This window comes from Hesperophylax consimilis, chromosome 22 (genome assembly GCF_061612785.1).
Source record: "Hesperophylax consimilis isolate HC1 chromosome 22, BYU_Hcon_1.0, whole genome shotgun sequence".
Taxonomy (NCBI): Eukaryota; Metazoa; Arthropoda; class Insecta; order Trichoptera; family Limnephilidae; genus Hesperophylax; species Hesperophylax consimilis.
The window spans coordinates 24,897,683-24,920,090 of NC_142857.1; the positions used below are offsets into that span (position 1 = coordinate 24,897,683).

The 22,408-nt window shown below is 37.7% G+C and overlaps 2 protein-coding genes across 2 annotated transcripts; one reads left to right on the forward strand and one right to left on the reverse strand.

Annotated features, from left to right (window-relative positions):
• The first annotated feature begins 686 nt into the window (after positions 1-686).
• On the forward strand, positions 687-6,516 carry cin (Molybdenum cofactor synthesis protein cinnamon). Its single transcript, XM_089644865.1, has 4 exons — positions 687-2,024; positions 3,373-3,701; positions 4,534-4,999; positions 6,239-6,516. The coding sequence occupies exons 1-4, from the start codon at positions 1,065-1,067 to the stop codon at positions 6,362-6,364; spliced, it is 1,881 nt and encodes a 626-aa protein (XP_089500991.1). The 5' UTR covers positions 687-1,064; the 3' UTR covers positions 6,365-6,516.
• A 662-nt stretch (positions 6,517-7,178) lies between these two features.
• On the reverse strand, positions 7,179-20,581 carry CHOp24 (transmembrane p24 trafficking protein CHOp24). The gene is made up of 4 exons (XM_089645591.1): positions 20,390-20,581; positions 20,128-20,309; positions 10,199-10,351; positions 7,179-7,755 (listed from the first exon to the last, which is right to left on the reverse strand). The coding sequence occupies exons 1-4, from the start codon at positions 20,523-20,525 to the stop codon at positions 7,606-7,608; spliced, it is 621 nt and encodes a 206-aa protein (XP_089501717.1). The 5' UTR covers positions 20,526-20,581; the 3' UTR covers positions 7,179-7,605.
• Between the last annotated feature and the right edge of the window lie 1,827 nt (positions 20,582-22,408).

Sequence of the window (22,408 nt, forward strand, 5' to 3'; positions counted from 1 at the left end):
TCACAAATATTTAACTATTTAAACTTCACTTATATATTTAACTTAATATCTAAAAATATTGTTCTAAGCAACGCAATACACCACGATAATTAAATAAGTACTAAAAAGGTCCATAAACGTAAAAAAAACTTTCGAAGGAAATAGAGAATAATATTATAGATATAAATGTAGCTCCGCACGCCGGCCCTGTACGTTTACAACTGTCGGCTGATTGATATTTGATATACTTATATACTAGTAGTTGTCTTGTTGATCTAGTTGCCGGTTGCCAGTTGCCAACTATATGTTATGTATGTATTGTAGTTGTCGGAACTTATCAGTAGTTATGTGTGTATAGGTTATGGTTGTGTGGGTATGGGGTAGTTTTTGGTCCACAGAAAGGGATAGCGTCTTACAAACTATATACGCCTATCTCGTTTCGCCTCACTAAAAAAAAAGATAAACATGCAGCCCATATAGCGCCGTCTCTTTTCGTCATGGTCAGAATAGTTTTAAACGGCCCATAGCCCATGTGATGTGAGTTGCGAGATGGTTGCGAGTTGCGAGTTAACCATAACCACCCAACAACATCCACAACCGAATAACCAAATAACCAAATAACCGAGCTCTCGACAGCGTAGTTGCGGTTATTTTCAAATAACCGTTGTATAGTTGGTTATGTTGTACAACTACCAAGACTACTGAACAAGTCTGAAGTTTGATCAAGTTTGAAAGAATAGATTTTTCTAATCTCTGTATAGTTTATATGATTTAAATATGCAGTATGATCATTATCTATCAATGTAAACGAACAAACAATTTCATTTGTATTTATAACAAAAATTGTGCTATGACCATCACGATCTGATGTTCTTTGTTTTATCAGTTAACATACACTAGCATAACTTTATCACGCAAAACACAATAATAATAATAATGCTATTATTTATGATTAGGTATTAGTTAAATGATTATAGTGCTTTGACTTCTATGTTAAGTCACGCGGTAATAATAAATTATTGTGCACTTTTTGTAGACAATAATATTTAGTTTACTTTTGATATTATATATAACTGCCTTAAATTATGGGAAAAATAAGTTGCGTTATTTTGACTGTAAGCGATTCCTGTAGTGCCGGGGAGAGCAATGACTCCTCGGGCCCTTATCTTCTCGAATCCGTGGCGAGGACGTTTGCCCACGCCGGGGTCGCCCTGCACCTGATACCCGATGACATGGATCGGATAGAGAAGACTCTGATTCATTTTGCAGACGTGTTGCAGACAGACTTGATCATTACAACCGGTGGGACTGGTTTCACTAAAAGGGATGTCACCCCCGAAGCAACGAGGAAAGTCATCGACAAAGAAGCGCCGGGAATATCGACAGCCATCTGTGTGAAAAGCCTCCAGATTACCGAGATGGCGATGCTGTCCCGGGCAGTCTGCGGAGTGAGGAAGAACACTCTCATTCTCAACTTCCCAGGCAGCCTGAAGGCTGTAAAAGAATGCTACTCCATCGTGGAGAAAATCCTCCCACACGCTTTAGATCAAATTCGAGGGGAGACATCTAGTGTCAAATCTGCACACTCCAAAATGCAGACAACTCAACCAGGGATAATTAAAATCCCAGAATTAAAAAAAATTCCATTTGTCTGTCCGCACAAAGCTGGGAAAGGCGATGACGTAACGCGTGTAGCGTACAGAAGCCGCGAATCAAACTATCCAATGATAGAAGTTGAAGATGCGATTACCTTGGTACGAAAGGAGTTCAATTATGGGGCCGTATCTTCATCAGTCTCGTTAGATGAATGTTTGTACAGGACTCTTAGCGAGAATGTGACAGCGAAAGAGCCTTATCCTCCATTCCCTGCCTCTACGAAGGACGGGTATGCATGTCGCAGTGAGGATGGGATGGGAGCGCGTGCTGTGCGTGGGGAGGGTGTGCTGGCGGGGGACGAGGGACCTGCTCCTCCCTTGCAGCCCGGAGAATGCTCTCGGATCAGCACTGGAGCCCCCGTGCCCCCTGGAGCAGATTGTGTAGTCCAGGTTTGTCAATTTCTTATACTTTAACTCTGTATCATGAGGTATTTTCTACACGTCGCTCGCCAAACTAAGAACTCCAACCTGGATGATTGGTTACGTGTTTGGCAGGAAAAGCACAGGATGATCACCAATGTGTTGGTCTAATCAAGTATCACAGGTGTCTGGAATGTGGGTGTCTGAGTTTATTGGGAAGAAATAAATAAATTACATAGATGCTTGGTCACATTGGAAACAATGAGATTAAGTATTTGAATGAAGTATACCTTTAAGACCAAACTGAACAATCCCAGAGTTTTATTGGTATGTAAAGTATGTGTGGCGTCGAGAAAAATCTAGATTAAATAATTAATAATAAACCGCTCGACCTACTTAGGTACATACTCGCAGTCGAAATCAAAACAAAGCAACCTACGTACTACAAGCAGACAAACACCTACTTGTCTACTCGCGACAATACTATCGCGCAGTCAGTCTGGGACATTACGAGAACTCGTCAGAAGGTTCGAGTCTGCCGCCTACGCATAATTGCGCGCTATCGAAGGTTCCTGAAACATACAGTCTGTGCGAGTGCCTAGGATTTAGTTGCCATCCATCTACCTACTGTTATCGTCGGCCGTGTAGTATAAATAAGCCTGACGCAGCGAGACAGTCAGTCAGTTATCTATCAGCCGTCAGTTTACAAATTTCACGAGTGACAACTGGTGCGCCCCGCGCCCCTCCGCGAAGGACATATACCCGGCTTCGCCCGTACCATCATAGACTCTATCGGGACATCATCATAGCGCCTTGTCCAGATCGCCGTTCCTGGCAAGCGCTACTCGGATTACAAGCGCCCTGGTTCCAGTGTCTCTGATCAGCGCTTCTTCCACGCTACCATGACCACCACGAGGACACGCAGCATCCTCACGGGTCACGCCGCTCCCGTTCAACCGCCTACAAGGTCCGCCGCACCTTCGGCCGTCTCGTCAGCACTGGAGTGCCTGAAGACCTACGTTCTTCGAGAGTGCCTGACCTTCACCGAGTCCCGGTCACCAGCGCCCGGCGTCGACTCACTGACCCGCGCTTGACCAGCACATCACCGCAGCGTCCGAAGTATTCAACTTTTGTCCTACATCATCTCCTCGTCTCGGCAACTGACTCATCAATAAACACTGTGAACTTCACCACACGCCTTTTATTTCGTGCCTTCACCATTGATCCCCAAATATGTAACGACCGTCAGTGTTTTAGCTTTGGTTACTCGGTCCGTTGCTTGCATTACTCAGCGTATTAAAGTTTTGGTGAATTTTCACAAAAACTGAGCTAGACAAATTATCCGATTATTATTATAGTTTTATTGTTTACATTTTAGGTTGAAGATACCAAACTGTTGGATCATTCCGAAGATGGAACTATTGAATATAAAATAGAAATCATGGTGCTTCCCAGCAAGGGCCAGGACATCCGGGAAGTTGGCTCCGATATCAAGTACGGAGAGACAGTCCTGGAAGCTGGTACCGTGATCGGAGCGGCAGAGAAGGGACTACTGTGTACCCTGGGAGTGAAAGATATCAGAGTCTATGCAAAGCAGAATATCGGCATTCTGTCAACTGGGAACGAGCTTCAGAATCCAAACGATGCAGTTTTGAAGCCCGCTCACATTAGAGACTCAAATAAATCCATGTTAATGGCATTGCTGGGGTAACTTTATTTTATTTCAAATCTAATCTCTATATATTCAGACGCCTAATTTGAATGTTGGTTTAGTTACCAGTTGTATGAATTCTTCTCAGTAAGCTTTTCAAAATAACTGTTGATTTTCAAGTTCTGTGAAGGTTCTATTCATGTTGTTATTGAATCATTATTGGGCAGTTCTTTCACAAAACTGAAATAATAACAGATCTTGAAGGAAACCTTTGCAGAACTTGAAAATCAACCATGAAATTTGATGAAACAACCCATCATAAGAGTAACAGACGTCTTGATCGTAAAATAAATTATTAAACGTATTGTAAATCCTTTTACTCTAACATGACACACAAATACTATTATTTGCTTATTATTATTTATTTATTATTTGCAATAATTTTGCTTACAATCATTTAATTACGGTCATTTGATTACGATCATTTTGTATACAATCATTTTACCTATAAAATATTTTAGCAGACAATTATTTTAATTCTATATTTGAATTAAAATAATTACTTACGTTTGGCTTAGACCCTTCTCGTGCAGGGATACGCAAATGTCCGATAATCGAAGGTTCAAGTATATTGGTGACTATCACCATACATCTGTGCATAGATTCATATACAGTCACATGTTGCCATCATTTTGGAAACTCGTCGGCGATGCCAGTCTCTCGCAACCAGCCGGGTTGAGATTGTTCTCACTCTTGTCGTCGAGCCATATCTAAAAGTGAAACTATGCTATCAAGTTACATCACGTGTTTTTTGTAACAACTACTTTATTATAATTTTCTCTAATGTTTCCTAGATAACATTTTTATTGTTTTTTTTTTAATTTACAGCAATTTCGGTAACTGTGTGGACCTTGGAATTGCGTCGGACGATGTGAAATCATTAAAAGACATTCTGACGAATGCTTTTAAAGAGTGTCGAGTGATTGTTACATCTGGAGGTGTGTCCATGGGCGAAAGAGACTTGCTAAAACACGTGCTAATCAACCACTTCAATGGGGAAGTAGTGTTTGGACGTGTAAACATGAAACCAGGCAAACCGACCGTGTTTATCAAGTGTAACAACGGGTGTTATGTGTTTGCTTTGCCGGGGAATCCAGTTTCTGCTTACGTCACAAGTCACTTATTCGTTATTCCCGCTCTGAAGAGTTTAACGCGGCTGCAGTGGAAGTGGCCGAAGATCAATGTGGAACTGGACAGAGATTATCCCCTGGACAGCAGGCCGGAGTATGCGAGAGCTAACTTCGTTCTGGAAGACGGGAAACCTCTTCCAATTGCTACACTTACAGGCAACCAGGTAATTATTGTAATATGTTATGTTAGGGTTTTTCACAGAAATGTAACATTGTCATCAAATGGTCAGTCAGCTTATTTTGTTTGATTTTTTACATTGAAAAGGTCCCCATTACAGCGGATGCATAACGTGACTTTTGTGGTTTTCTGTTAATCACAATTAGTTCAAAAGGTGAAATGGATCTATAATCGATTGGCCATTTGATGACAATGTAGCTTTTGAATTTCTAAAATAATTTGTTTGAACTACTTTCGTCTTTGTTCATAATATTTCGTTGTTGTAAAGCAGATTATGAATATTAGTTACATTATTATTAGTTTTATTATTTATTAGTCTATCAGACAACTCTATGCAAAATCGTCTATTCTTCAAATACAAATCACATATCCCTTTACTATATCAGTCCTCAAGAATAAACCGGTCTTCAACAAACATAACAATTAACATCCCGCTAAAGCACACTACCCACGGACAAAGATCCTTTAACTACTACTCCATTAAACTCTATAACTGCTGCCACCTTCCTTGAAATAACCTGCTGATAATTCACCAAGACATCAACTAAAAAAACAGAACACAGACTGGATAAAATCTAAAGGAACACTATTTTTCCCAAACCTATTTACTCCAAACCAAACATAATAATTAATTTAGTATTTAAAGTATACAATTAACTGTAATATAACTTCTGTTTTGGTTTTTTTTCCTCTCAGCTAAACTGCTCATTAAGTTCCTTTCATGTATGTTTCTTACTTTTCTCTTCATTACTCATATATAATATTATGAAGTTTAAATCATGTTCTACATTTGTACAATGTATCTGTACTCTTGTACTACACAGTGTGTCTATAGAACATTTTGATACGTAACCTACCACAAATTACTACATTGTGTCTATATATGATGAACATGTCAACACAGCTTCTAACTTCTAACCTAATGATGTAAAATACTGCTACTGGGTGGAACTACGATGGAGACTCCCAAGGAGGATATTGTGTTTCCACCTATGACGTCAGAATAACACCCATGCGAACACCTCGGCACAGGTTCTCCTAGTGAGGTGTTCACAGAACATTACTACCTAAGCTTCAATCATGTATATACAGTTGCATATCACATTTCATTCTACTACCACATTTTATATATGGAACATCTATCTGTATTACTTGCACCCAATGTCAACAAACTGTATGTATAAGTGAATAGATAAATAAATAAAAAATTGAATACATTTTTCAGATAAGCAGTCGTCTTGTCAGTGCTGTAAATGCCCCTTTACTGGTGCAACTACCCAGCTCCCTGAAGTATGGATCTGTTCTTCCCAAGGGGGCAGTGATCCCCGCTTTGATCATCGGCCAATTTTGAGCAATTCTCCAGTTTTAGTAATTTCTGATTCAATTCCCCAGTTTAGGGAAATCTGATGCAAAACTTGATTTGTAATTTACACCAATCTTTTATTTTTATATTGTTGGTCACTCTTGTTAAAAACTCGAATATTTTTGTTACTATATTTTATAAGCATGTTTCAAATTAAAAGAAATATATATTTTTCTACAATGTTTTATAGAGTTTATGTTTTCAACTAGAAGCCAAAAATGTTATTAGATCTTGCAAACTAGTAAACTAACGGCCATTGTTCCCAATCCCACTGATTAACTGTTGAACCATTAGGCCTAAAAATATTGTAATTGTTTTTTTTTCAATCTAAATTAAAGAAAAAAATTATACCAAAATTTTCAATTTAAGCATAAAATATGGTCTACATGTGGAATTAAAAGTGGTCTAAAATATGGTCTACATGTGGAGTTAAAAGTGATCTAAAATATGGTCTACATGTGGAATCAAAAGTGGTCTAAAATATGGTCTACATGTGGAATCAACTAACTAACTAACCATCACGCCGTTTCCCCGCAGGGGTAGGCAGAGAGGACGGACCGCCAAACAACTCGGTCTTGGCACACCTAAAATATGGTCTACATGTGGAATCAAGTGGTCTAAAATATGGTCTACATGTGGAATCAAGTGGTCTAAAATATGGTCTACATGTGGAATCAAAAGTGGTCAAAAATATGGTCTACATGTGGAATCAAAAGTGGTCGAAAATATGGTCTAAATGTGGAATCAAAAGTGCGGTGCTGAAAGAATTAAGGGTTCTCTTATCACAAATAAGTACTAACAATGGTTTTAAATTATTTTATTATTAAATTTTAGAAATACGAAAAAAAAACAACAATTAGAATATTTTACACTCGTTAATTCTGGTAGTGTCTACGAGTTCAATAAATCACCATTTTCTTTAAATCAACAAACAAAGAATTCATCTTTTTATTGTACAAGAATTTAAATTGCCCAAAGCCAATGAAGCTATTACAGGAATGTTCAGACTGAAGGAAGTGGGGTAGGGTAAGGAGAATGGGAAGGGAAGCAGTACCTGGATATTCAGATCTGGTTATTAAAATCCATTTCAAGTTTTTAAAAATCTAGGAACATCTTAACTTGCAATCGTTCAATCAAATAGTCAACAGGAGCGTTAAAACTGTGTCGATCGTTGATACTAGACTAGCCACTTCCAGAATTAACAAGCACCCACAGATGATTGTGATGGATTAAACGACTCTTCGGACCTCGAAGAACCGCTTCAGGTAGTAGACCTGACCCAGGGTCATGGCCACCAGCACGGTAGCCTCGAACACGGACCACAGGACCACGCGCGAGTTGGTGCTCTCGTTGATGGAACGGTGGATTCGATCACGGATCTGGAAAGATAAGACAGAAAAGCGGTCATCTTAGAGTAAAAAGTTGAATAGTTACAAAAATCTATATATTACGTTGAAAAATCTATATAATTGACTAGTCAGCAACCGAGTTGCCATGGCTTTTGGATCCCAGCCAGGAGTCGTGTGTTCAATTCCTCGGCTGGCTAAGTCCTCTACTACAACACAAGCAACATTTTCCCCTTACTGTGGTGGTAGTAGGAGATTTTCAAATATTGTCAGGCTACTCGTAAACCAGGAATTTGTCTTTCTTTTAAAAAAAATTAAATACGTTTGTCTACAAATAAGTATGGAAGCCGAACGCTTAAATATTTAATACCAGAGATTTTCAATAAATTTAATAATTCTTTTAAACCTCAGAATAATGAGAGACCCTGCCCCAAAAACACTAAGGACGGGTTGTTTCGGAGAATTTGAACAATTCATCAAATTTCAACGTTGATTTCCGGATTCTGTGAAAGTCCTATTCAAGTTCTGTTATTATATCAGCATAGGGTAGTTGCTTGACAGAACTGAAATAAAAACAGAACTTGAAAAAATCTTTCACAGAACCTGAAAATTGACTTTGAAATTTGAAGAATTGTTCAAATTCTCCGAAACAACCCGTCCTAAGCGTTGGCTAATGCGACGAATCAATGTATCTCTGAACTTTATTATTGATGTATTCCTGAACATCTCAACGTACCTGCCTAAATAATTTGTATATAGGTAGGTACTTTGAGATATATTATTTTGTGATATTGTTTATTGTATCATTTTGTGTCATACATGTATTAAAAATTAAATATGTTTATATACACGGTGTCCGGAAACTCGTAGTACAAGCGGGAAACTGGAGAATCTACACCACATGGGGAACCCAAAAAAACATAAAGTTTTTTGATTTGAGCATTTTCAAAAAAAAAAAAAAAAAACCAAAAAAAAATATTTTTCGGCTATTTTAGGGTTAAAGTTTTTTCTGGTGTTTAGGGTTGAATAACAGATGTTTTAACCCTGCAGAGCAGAAATATTTTATGATTACACCGGGTTAAATGAAGGGTGATTTCAAAATAATGCTTCAAATCCGAGTTTCTTCATTTGTTTTACTTTCAAATAGTTTTAATTAGTTGGGTACTTTGATCTTCAGTAATAATTTATAAGAATTTGATAAAAAAAAAAAATTAAAAAAAAAAAAAAAAATCAACTTCAAACTCGATTTACTCGATAACGAAAGCTCAAATAAAAAAAAAAAATACTACAAAATCGACTCCAAATGTGATGTAGATTCACCAGTTTCCCGCTTGTACTACGAGTTTCCGGACACCCTGTATATTATTTGTAGAACCTACAGACAAGCCGTCATGTGTGACAGCTTTGTGGGACTGCATAAAACTTGTATCTTTAAAAATTTATAATAAATAAAAAAATAAAACTTTATTTTTATTTTTTACTAGCTGAACCCCGCCACGCATTGCTGTGGCTCAGTCTGTCTGTGCAGATAGAGAAACAATACCTCGTGTTGCTTTTACATCCAATAGATGGCGCTGTTTTTAAAAGAAAGCTTGTTTTTACCTGTCACAGGTGATATCCATATAATATTGGTAAGTGTGAAAATTTCAAAGCAAAGGTGAAGAATTTTCGGAGATTTAAGATTTTGAACAAACAAACATTTTTATTTATACAGGGTGTATCGGCACGTACCCGACAAACCTTATTTATACAGGGTGTATCGGCACTAACCCGACAAACTTTATTTATACAGGGTGTATCGGCACTAACCCGACAAACTTTATTTATACAGGGTGTATCGGCACGTACCCGACAAACTTTAACCAGCTATTCCTTAGCACATTTGGAGTAAAAAATGTTATGGGCACTTGTGAACAAGACGGCGCCAAGTGCCACACAAGCAACGAAACCATTAATCTTTTACGATTGAATATCAAAATAACACCTCTTATTGGAAAACCCTGTATTTGAATTTGGATTTTGCTTTCTTGAAAGAATGAAATGAAATCTCATCCGATCGGGCTGAAACTTGGCAGACAGGCTCGTTATCGATGACAAGACATTCTACCAACTTTTGGTGGCACTCACGCATTTCTCTGAAATTGGTTGACATTATAAAAATTTACAGCAGCTTAAATCTCGATACAATCCAATTATAATTTGGCTTAAGTGAAGCACGGTTCACTCATTTTAGTCAGTCTCTGGGGAGGAAGGTTTAATCCTCATCAAAGTATTATTAAATACATAAGTTTTTTTTTAAATTTATAAAGTAAACACATAAACTTATAAAAAAGGTTAATCAATATTTTCAACTATCTTAAACTATATAGGGCCTTATGCGTCCCAATTAAATCTGGGAGAATTCAAAAACGTATTTGGGACACATTAAAAAACAGCAAATCTATTTGAAATTGAAACACGTATTGACAGATATTACCTGCATGTACTCCTGTTCGTGCTTGACCCCAGTGAGAGTTCCAGAGAGTTCCCGGATCATGTCCTCAAGCTTGGTGTGGCCAACTTCCTTTTCCTCTTCGGCTCCTGGTGGCCGGTTCGGGCTCTCGCCGATCTCCATGTTGAACATCACAACCTGAAATACCAAATCATTTCTCATCAAGTTCCAGCAGTTGACCAAGCAAGACTTAACCTTATCTAAGCGGCTGTCGCATATGTGATCCATCCATGTTTTATACATGATCGATAAAGTGTCACTGAAACAAATAGGCCATTTGTACACAGATAAACTTACGAGCGACTGGAGGTTTGTGCGCGCTACTCGTGAGGACGGGGTGCGTTGACTACGAGTTTAACATCAGTTGCACGCTACTGACAGCGTTGGTAGCACGCTACACAAGTTGTACATATTTGCATCTACTATACGTTTGACAGAAATAACGTTCGAACACGATTTGGATATAAAATTTATTCTATTTAACTATATTTTACCAGAGTACGTTAGAGAAGGATTTAGAGGAGAAGGCGTAGATTGGGGTTGGAAAGAAAAGTCAATTTGACATCATTCTCATGTAGTTCCTTGGCGGCGACAAATGGCCTACAATTAATATTTATTTCGTTATATGGGTGAACCCAAAATCTTCTTTTATATTGTTTTTTATGCTTGTAAATATAAAGACAAACAATATTACTGTCTTCGTCGCTAGAGTCACTGGATATCGTATTAATACCACAGCTGCGTGTGAAAAAATGATCAACTTCATTATAATTGGCTGTGTGCATCGGTGGTTGCGTCATTATCACATAGCTTGTAAGTATCACTCTGTACATTGTGTCAAAACATGCCACGTGGTGGGATAGATTGCATTGAAAAGGTTAACAAGAACTAGCGTCATTGATCCCTTCAGTACCAATGCACAATCGGGAAGCATGCTAAATGTGGTGAACGTATGTCTGTCGGTATGAAAGAGACAGGCATATCTGAGTAAGACAGCATGACCGAGACGTATAAAAAGGCGTGTCTGTTGTAACTCGTCCTCTCTTCTCAACAACATCTCGAATACTGTACCTTTCTATAAATACTAAATAAACCAAATAGTATGGAGTATCCAAACGACTATTATTTACAAATTATCTGAGTGATCGGCACGGCAGATCACCACAGTTGGCGCAGCCGAAAAAGGAAGCTGAACGGCCGCAAAATTCTTCCTGGAGGAAGAACCGTAGCCGCAGCTGAAAGAACTACAGTTGGAGCAGCCGAAAAAGGAAGCTGAACAGCTATTAAATTCTTCCTGGAGGAAGAACTACAGTTGGAGCAGCCGAAAAAGGAAGCTGATCAGCCATCAAATTCTTCCTGGAGGAAGAACCACAGTAGGCGCAGCTGAAAGAACCATAGTTTGGTTATAATCCCACCGAACACCGCGGAAGGGATTATTGTCGCATAAAAAAAATAATAATTTGGGGGCAGCTTCACGGACAGTATCGGACATTGAAGGAGCATCAAGGCAAGGAACTGGTGAGGAGATTCAAGGTGCTGAGCTCAAGGAATCAGCAGCCGAGAAACCGGATGAAAAACGGATCCAGGCAGCTTGTACCGGGACCCGACACGGGAAGGCGTGGCGGTGGTGACCGGACGAGAAGGACGACCAGGAATCCGGACGGAGCCAGAAGACGGTCGGACGCGGAAGGGCGGCGATCGGCGGCAGCATCAATCATCAGATTCGTGAGTTGAGTGCTGTTTGTTGTTGTTTTTTCTGATTATTGGTAATCTGTGTGGAAATGGAGGGAGTGGGTTTACCCAGGTTTTGTCACCTTAGGGACGGGCTGGAGACGTTCGTGCTACAGTTTGAGCAGTTGATCCTCGTCAATGATGACAAATTTAAATCCGAGGATAAAAAGAGGGCGGTTTTAATATCCCACCTACACACAGACACGATTAATCTACTGATAGATTTATGTTTTCCAAAAAAAATAACAGATTTATCGGTTGAAAATATATTTTTGTTATTAGGAAACCACATTGGTGTTTCAAAGAATGTGTTTAAGGAACGTGGAAATTTTTTTGCGGCGAAACAAAAAGTTGGGGAATCTATAAATGATTATATAGCTAGGTTACGTTGTCTAACAAGATTCTGCAAATTTGAAAGCAGACTGGAAGAAAACTTAAAAGATATTTTTGTGACTGGTTTATTAGAAGGTCGTATTAAAGAAAAAATGTTTTTAGATGCAGAGAAGCTGACTTTAAAAAGTACATTAGAGTGCGCATCGGGTATGGATTCATTTCATAAAAATATTACGTGTATTAAATCCGAGAGTGTCGGGCTTATTTCTAGAAATAAGCAAAATTTTAATAGTAGTGCAGGTAGGAATTATTCTACTTCACCGGCGCGGGCGAATGACAAAAATGTTACAATTCCCAGAAAGAAATCAGTAGAACGTATACAACAGTTGAAGTGCAAATATTGTAATTTAAATAATCATGATTCCAGTAATTGTAGATTAAAAAACGTGACGTGTTTTAATTGCAAAAACAAGGGACATTTTAGTAAAAATTGTCGCGAAAAAAAACGGGAGGAAGTTTCATCTGTGTTTGTGAATTCAAGTGAAATAAATTCAAGGTTAACAAGAAATACCGATCCCATTTATTTATCGTTAAAAGTTAATAACGGTATCATCATAAAAGGATTATTTGACACGGGTGCAGGAATATCGATCCTATCGGATAAAGATTATTGGGAACATTTTAAAGATGTACAATTGAAGCCGAAGAATTTAACCCTGAAGGGTTACAATAATTGTAAGTTACAGTTACTTGGATGTTTAATTTTGTCAATTAATTTCAAGGGTATTACTAAAATAATGGAATTTTGTGTTGTAAAGGATGGTTCAACCACTGTGCTAGGTAGAGACTTCGTAAAGGAATTTAACATTGGTTTTACGGGTTTCGAGACGGTTTCTTCACAGTTGAAAAGTGAAATACTCACGCATAATATTCATGACGTAAACAATAATAGTATCGATACGTTAGTGCGTAAATATCCGGAGGTATTTTCAAGTAAACTAGGTAGATTCAATAAATTTAAAGTTCATTTAAAATTGAAAGAAAATGCAGAACCAAAATTCTGCAATCCGAGAAGTATTCCTTTCGCTTTGAAAGCGAAAGTTGAAACGGAATTGAACCGTTTACAGGAAGAGGGAATTTTAGTTCCGATTAGTTATAGCAAGTTTGCATCTCCTATCGTACCCGTAGTTAAAAGCGATGGAAGCATTAGAATTTGCGGGGATTATAAATGTACTGTGAATCCACAATTGATTGTTGACAAATATCCCATGCCGAAGATAGAAGTTTTATTATCACAAATTTCGGGCGGAATAATATTTTCAAAAATTGATTTACGTCAAGCTTATTTACAGTTGGAACTAGACGAAGAAAGTATGGAATATACTACGATTTCTACACATTTAGGATTATTTAAATTCACTAGGCTAGTGTTTGGGATTAACAGTGCACCGGCAATATTTTGTAGAACTATAGCTTCATGTCTACAAGGTTTGAAGAAAACAGCGGTTTTCCTGGATGATATTATGGTTACAGGAGAAACGATAGAGGAACATAATGCTAATTTAAATGCAGTTCTTAATAGGTTAAAAGATTGCGGTTTGTGCGTAAATATTCAAAAGTGCAATTTTAACGCTTCATCGGTATGTTTCTTAGGGTTTGAAATCTCGAAGGAAGGGATTAAACCTATGGAAGATAAAACGAACGCAATTAGTAAAGTCGCGCAACCAAAAGATTTATCAGAGCTACGCAGTTTTTTAGGAATGGTAAATTTTTACCGATCTTTTGTGCCAAATATGTCTATGTTATTAGATCCTTTGCACAAATTATTGAAAAAAAATACGAATTTTGATTTTAATCAAGATTGCGTAAAAGTTTTTAATAAAATAAAATTAATTTTATGTGATAATCGAGTGTTAGCACATTACGATCCAAATGTTACTTTGAAGGTAGTTACGGACGCCTCAACGAAAGGTTTGGGTGCAACATTGTTACATGTGTATGAAAATAATTTACAAAGACCTATTTCTTTTGTTTCTCGTAAACTGACAGAAGCGGAAAAGAAATATTCAATTTTAGACCTCGAGGCTTGTGCAATTGTGTTTGCTTTTAAGAAGTTTTTCGAGTACATTTACGGAAGGGAATTCATTCTAGAAATAGATAATGAACCTTTATGTAGAATTTTTGGTGAAAAAAAAGGAATTCCTGTTTTAACTTGTAATAGATTACAACGTTATGGTGTAATTCTCTCATCTTTCAATTATAAAGTTCAATACGTAAAATCAACATTAAATTGTTCGGATTACTTATCTCGCGTACCTGTAGGAGATCCTGTTGAGGAAAATAATAACTTTGATTCAAGAATTTTGTGTTTATTCAAAAATAATAGCGAGATGCCAATAGATGTTGAGGAAGTTAAAGCAGAATCTAATACGGATAAATTATTATTAGAGATAAAAAATTATCTTAGAACAGGGTGGCCAAATAAAGTCAATAAGGATGATTGCAAATGGATTTATTGGATAAAAAGGAACGATTTATCAATAATTGATGATTGTATTTTCTGGAACCATAGGTTAGTAATTCCAATAAGTTTAAGGGATAAGATATTAAGCTTATTGCATAGATCTCATCTAGGGATTGCCAAGATGAAAGGGCTAGCTAGAGGCTATTTTTGGTGGCCAGGGATAGACAGTCAAATTGAATTTTTAGTTAGAGAGTGTGGAAGTTGTGCGGAAATTCAACCATCACAACCTAAGAGTGAGTTAACTCCATGGCCGATAACGGAAGAAATTTGGAGTAGGGTTCATATAGATTACGTAGGGCCTATCGGAAATAAATATTTTTTGGTAATCATAGATTCAACCTCAAAATGGTTGGATTGCGTGGAAGTAAATTCACCTAACTCAGATAATACCATTAAAATCTTAAAGAGATTATTCAGTTATTTCGGTAGTGTACAAACCTTAGTTTCTGATAATGGAGCAGCATTCATGTCAGCAGACTTTAAACAGTTTTGCGAGTTAAATGGCATTAAACATTTAACAACACCTATAAATCATCCTCAATCAAATGGATTGGCAGAGAATGCAGTCAAATCGTGTAAAAATTTTTTAAAGAAAATATTATTAGAAAAAAAATTTCAGTCAGGTTATTATGAGAAGTTAGAATGTTTTCTCACAGATTATAGGAATGCACCACACTGTACAACAGGGTTAGAGCCAGCAGTTCTAATGTTTGGTAGAAGGTTAAGGTCAAATTTGAATAATTTTATACCTAGAGGGGGGAAGGTAAAGGAAAATGTGATTGATAAAGATACCAAAATGAAAATGTCAAAATGTCAGGAAAATCAGAAATTCTATTATAAAAGGAATAACAAAGTATCTACGAATTTTAAGATTAATCAGAAAGTTATGGTTAGAGATTTTAGAGACCAAAACAATGATAAGTGGGTACCAGGGAAAGTACATAAACGTTTGGGAAATAAACTATATTTAATTGAGGTTAAATTGAATGATAAAATCATGTACTGGAAAAGACATTTTGATCAATTATCCAAACTGTGTAATAATAATAATAATAATAATAATTGGATAATTTGTATAGCGCCGTTTTTGTGAAAAATCACCTCAAGGGCGCTGTACAATTTATTTCCTAGGATCTACATTTGTTATTTAGACCAACTGTGCCAGCACGAGGTTCGTCATCCGTTCAGGCATGTGTCTGCCGCCAATATAGCGCTGACATGTATCTGCTGCCAATAAAGAGCGCTGACACAACATCCTCACATAGACAACAAACCTTGGCAGCACCGCTGTGACGCTCGACGAAGACAGAAGATGGAGACTCTGCTGCAAGAGTCCTAGGTAGCGAAGGAACTGTACCAGCTGCTGCAGGGAGAGAGACTACCCCGTCCACCAACTGTGCCAGCACGAGGCTCGTCATCCGTTCAGGCATGTGTCCGCCGCTAATATAGCGCTGACATGTGTCTGCTGCCAATAAAGAGCGCCGACACAATATCCTCACATAGATAACAGACCTTGGCAGCACCGCTGTGCAAAATCACCTCATCCTAGTTTACCTTAGTCTCTCCAGTCACCTCCCAGCCTTTCATGCCACCTAGTGCATCCTCTCGACCCTTTCAGACTCCTTCCTGTCTCCAATACATTCTTTCTATTGTCGTGATCCGACGATTTCACACCTCTGTCTCAGACCCTTAGGGCTCGCTTATCGCAGGCTATCATAAGCAAAATCTTGAACCAAAGTCAAAGTGAAGTTTATGAGTGTCATCTGTAACAAAATACATAAACAAACAGAAAATAAAAACAAAGACAAAAACTTTAAACAAAATATGGCTTATCTGTCCTCCATGCAGACATCCTCGGTTGAAAAGGTCCCGTAATTCCCAACACCACTTGACACTTGAGTCAGGTATAAAATCTTCGACTGCATTGAGAAATCTTAGTTCTAGCTTCACTTTTAAAAATTAATCGGTTTAAAATGCTATAATAATTGCAAATTCCGGCTAAACGGTAGAAGTTACGCACATTTCGTGAAATAAGAAGGTAAGCACTATATAAAACACGGATGCTGAACAATTTTCAGCGATCTCTTAGCAAGGGAAACCTTCTGAAAGGATCAAACAAACCGGAGCGGTTAAAACACGTCCGCCTCACAAAATAACAATACTATTATTGTATCATGGGAAAAGAACCCTAGTATTTTAATCCCTGAGTCTGAGACGAGGAGGCTATCGTTCGATGAGTACGATGTCTCCGACTTTGTTTCGGATGACAATCTAATGGGTGACCCTCTTTTTCCTTCCAGCTCCAGTGAACCCGTGGCGTCAACGTCAGGGAACTGGAAGGAGCGCCTTCGACCAAGGACAGAGAAATCATAATAAGCAGCAGTCAACTCCCGAATGAACATGGTTATGAATAAAAAAAGAAAATGTTGTAAAATAATAATTAAATATGTGTATGTATGTTTTATAATTATTATTATGATAATCATGTTGTGTTACTGTCTGCTGATTTAAGTGTGGAGGGATGTGGTGAACGTATGTCTGTCGGTATGAAAGAGACAGGCATATCTGAGTAAGACAGCATGACCGAGACGTATAAAAAGGCGTGTCTGTTGTAACTCGTCCTCTCTTCTCAACAACATCTCGAATACTGTACCTTTCTATAAATACTAAATAAACCAAATAGTATGGAGTATCCAAACGACTATTATTTACAAATTATCTGAGTGATCGGCACGGCAGATCACCACACTAAATGTGCGTTGGGTGCACATTTATCATGGTTGACATTAATTTGTCATGATTACGATTCATTCTTGTTTTCAATAGCTCAGCTGTGGAATGATTTGCCAGACTCTTGCGTTACCTCCCTCCTACAACACGGCTCTCCGTAGTAAGAAAATATTTATATATAACACGACTCGACATTTAAAATAGATCAAAAATCTCTCGACAAATGCCCAAGTTGCATTTAAAAATATATTGTGAATTTTTTCACACCTATGACATGTTAAATAATAAAACAAAGTGTGTTTTTAATAATTTATGTAGCTTACTTTGCGATCTATGGAATTTCATATAATTACTTTGGCTCTTGAATATTATCTTCAAAAACAACAATATGTTAGACTAAGGACGGGTTGTTTCGGAGAATTTGAAAAATTCATCAAATTCCAACGTTCATTTTCAAGTTCTGTGAAAGATATTTTCAAGTTCTGTTTTTATTTCAGTTTTGTCAAGCAACTAGCCTACAATGATATAGTAACAGAACTTGAATAAGACTTTCACAGAACCCGGAAATCAACGTTGAAATTTGATGAATTGTTAAAATTCTCCGAAACAACCCGTCCTTAGTGTTCAAGAGAAATGTTATAAATGGCTAGAAATTCGGAATCCGGGGGCTTAAGATCCAGGTTTACTCCTATATTTCCTCCACACAGCATCCCAAAATATGACATAGGCCCTGAGGGAAATTAACCCCAGAAATGCAGATTTATTATAGGTTAATTATTTCCCTCTGGAGTAATGTAAAAAAAAGTTATTTAGGTAGTACGTATATTTTTATCTTAGGTTATCCATGCCTTTTAGGGTATGCATGTAAAACATCATATATTGTGGATATTTTATTTATAATAGCATTATTGTGATTTTTAGGTTATTACGACTAGCATTTGGCCCGCGTGAGATATATTATTATCCAAAGGGTTATCGACCACCTGTCAGGAGTGTGCTGCAAATGCGCCAGGATGAACTTGCAACCAATGGTTTCAGAATGAAGGAATTTACCCATCGGCCAGAGAGACCATCAAGAGCAGGGGTTCCCAACCCTATTCGTATGTGCCCGCCACTATTCGACAGTGAAATAATTTTTTCATAAACATTAATTAAAAGTGTTAATTATTTTTATTTATTTGTTAGTTATAATTTTTTTGCCTAGGTTTATTAAATACGTTTGTATGTTTGCGATATTGTATGTATGAGTGGTTCCTTTGCTGACAGTACTTGTCGCAACCTGTCTAGCGGCGAGCCAGACTGCACTCTTCACGCTAGCCTGGAACGGAGAGTTCTATTTGCACATCACTCCTTGTACACGCAGAAAACCCCAAGTGAACGAACGCCACGAACTGAGCCGATGAACGCCGAAGGCGCCAAAACACATGGCACATGACTCTGCCTCCTCTGTCTGACAGTGAAAGCAATAAGCATGGCCCCGACAGCCAAACTGACAGAAGTCACGTGCTCGTACCGTCCCGATCGGTTTGGCGATCATCTGCTCACTTCAGGTTTTCGGCGTGTACAAGGAGTGATGTGTAAATAGCATTCCCCACCTGGAACCGCATTGTTATAATTTTGATTGCGATTGCTGCCCCGAGTTTATCGATTAAAAATAGGTGGTGCCCGCCACCAGTGGCGGCTCGTGACTTTTGGGTGTACTAGAGTGCTAATATTATAAAAAATGGCATTTCTGATGTTGTTATAGCTGAAAACGATTTTTTATTTTTTTTTGAAAATCGATTTTTTGTATGAAGATTTTCAGGAAATTTCAGTATAGCCGTGCGCCGCACGGAATTCCTGAAAATCTTCATACAAAAAATCAATTTTTCGAAAAAAAATAAAAAATCGTTTTCAGCTACAACATCAATAAAGCCATTTTTTGTAATATTAACACTCTAGTGACCCAAAAGTCACGAGCCGCCACTGCCCGCCACCCTACCGATATTTTAGAATGTGATCTAGAGTACAAAAAGGTTGGGAACCCCTGATCTAGAGACTGATTTATTTGAAAGACAATTCAATCCAAACGTTAAAAACATTATCTAGGAAGTGATGACAAAATACTTGACAAATAGTACGATTCTAAATTAAGTCGACCAGCAGTCACAGCAGGGACAATGAATATTATAACAATTTTTCTTAACAAAAACCCAAAATAGACAGACAAAAGTTCAGGGTTTTGTTCACCCGATTTGGTTTCAGATATTCGAATATTTTGTTACACTGTTAACCAGATTTGTAGGCGGTTCTGTTAAAAATGAACATTCAGACCCTGCACAGAAAAGTCTGCGCTGCAAACCGTTGCTTTACTTTACTTTCCTACGAAGGGTCTGGCTAATTCAACGTGCGGTCAACGCACAACTGATGTTGTAGTCTATTCAAAGCGTTCTGGAACCCACCTGGGGCCAAAAATACGGTCACGTGGTTTGCCTACAGCTCTTCGAATGTTACCCAGATTTTAATTAGTTACGGCAAGTCTATCAATTAGAATGTCTGTGATCGGAGCAGAATCCTATGAATTAAAAATATATTCATTTAGGTCAATGAACTTTACCTTCGGCGTCATTGTGGACATCTGATTGCTAAAGCAGTATGTGTACCGACCATCCATATAGGCGGCAAAGGTATACTTTCCAGAGGACTCTCTTTCACCCTGGTACATAATTTTTCCATCAGGTCCCGTTATTTTAACGTCTATATCCAGAAATCCACCATCGGCGATTTCGAAAATCAAACCTAAAATAAAGAAAAATCCGTGTAATAGCCGAGTCGATTTCAAAGGTGCAATATTCGAATTAACCTATGAATAAACATACCCATTTTTGAACCGGACGAGACATTATCAAAGAAACATTCTTCCGCGTGAGCGTCTACGGTTATCGTATATGCATTTGAAGGAGAAGAATATTGAGCTAATAATAAAATAGCCGACACCAATAGTAAACGAAACATTTTGTATAATTTATTTAAAGCTGTCACTTGTCAGCCACGTAATTTTATATAGAAATAGCAAAGATAAAAGATGTGATATCTTCTCTTCTTCTTCTTTTTTTTAAATGGCTTTTCACCCCAGTGGAGTGTTCTGGCCAGTGTCAAGTAGAGAGTGTGCGGAGTATTTGTATTTGTGTATGTGTAGGTTAATATTTATTTACCAAAGAATTACAAATACACAACATAAATATATAATATACAGTTCACTAAACACACTAAATATAAATAAATAATAATAATAAAAAGATATATATATATATACACACATATATTCATACAAATATACGCACATACATACACACATACATACATATACACATATATATATACACGTATGAATAATTCGGTAAGTAAATTTACAAGTTGATGCCATTAACTTTAATAAAATAAGAAATGATTTTATATACTCGTTTGTCAATGGAAGATAACAAAAATGCAATGTCGTAGGGGGGCAATATACCTGTATTGATCAGATCAGGTATGAAATTTTTATAATTATTATTTAAAGGGCAACTGAAAAAAATATGGTTGAGGTCCTCCTCTTCAAGACGACACTCACACATGGCAGAATTCTTAACCTGAATTCTTGTCAGGTGAACATTGTGGCAGCAATGTCCTATTCGCATACGGCAAATGGAAGAAGTTGAAAATTTGTTCAAAGAGAGCCCAGAAAACCACGGTTTTGAAGGAATCGTAGGCTGTAATTTGTAAAAATGATTACCCTTTGTTTTACTCGACTCATTCCAATGATTCTGCCATGTGGAGATCATGTTTTCTTTCAGTTTGACTAGAAGGTCGTCGGGGTTTAAGAAATTATACAAAAACTCTCCGGTGTCGATGGCATCTTTCGCCAATAAATCTGCCTTTTCATTACCAGGGATACCGCAGTGGCTAGGAATCCAAGCCAACGCGATCTCTCTGCCAGAGATAGCTAACGTATGTAATAAGGAGCGGATTCCAATACACAAATCATCTTCCGGGTAGTGGAAAGGGGAGGAGTTTAGTTTTTGAAGAGCACTCAGGGAATCGGAGAGAATTAAAAAATTTTCAATTTGAATACTTTCAATGTATTTTAAGGATTCTAAAATTGCTATGCATTCAGCTGTGAAAATTGAGGCTTCTTTATGAAGTTTTATTTTTTTACTAATTTGGTCTCTTGGGCAGTGGAACGCCGCTCCCACATGGTTAGATAAGGAAGATTTAGAACCATCTGTATAAATAGTTTTCCAGCCGGTCCATTTCGAGTTTAAAATATGGATAAATTTACTTGGGGCTTCGTGGTTGCCAGGAAAGCCAAGTGAAAAAATAATGTTAGGTTTGCGCGAATGAATTTGAAAAGAATTTAAATATAATGGAAGTCTGTCATGGGGATTTAAAATAGGTTTATAAGCATTGTAAGTATGGAGGCTTTTGACGAGAAGTGGGATTGTTTTGTTCCTCCAATATGAAAGTGATCTAACTTGAGCAGAGAGAGCAGCAATTTTGTCCATCAGTGGGTGATTAGACAGTCTGAAACATTTGAATAAGAACTTGTCTGCCAAGAACTGTCTTCTGAAATGGAGAGGAGGGTCAACAGCCTCCACCTGCAAAGCGTTAATTGGGGAAGATCGCATGGCTCCGATAATTAATCTTAGGCTTTGAGATTGGATACGGTCTAACCTTGAAAGGTTTTTTTTAGAAGTGGGCTCAATAAGGAATGACGCGTAATCCAAATGGCTTCTAACATAAGCATTATAAAACAATTTTTGCGAGCATGGATGGCTTCCCCACCAGACCCTTGACACGGCGCGCAGGGCGTTAAGGCCAGCTTGACTTTTGTTAATAATGAGATTTACGTAAGAGTT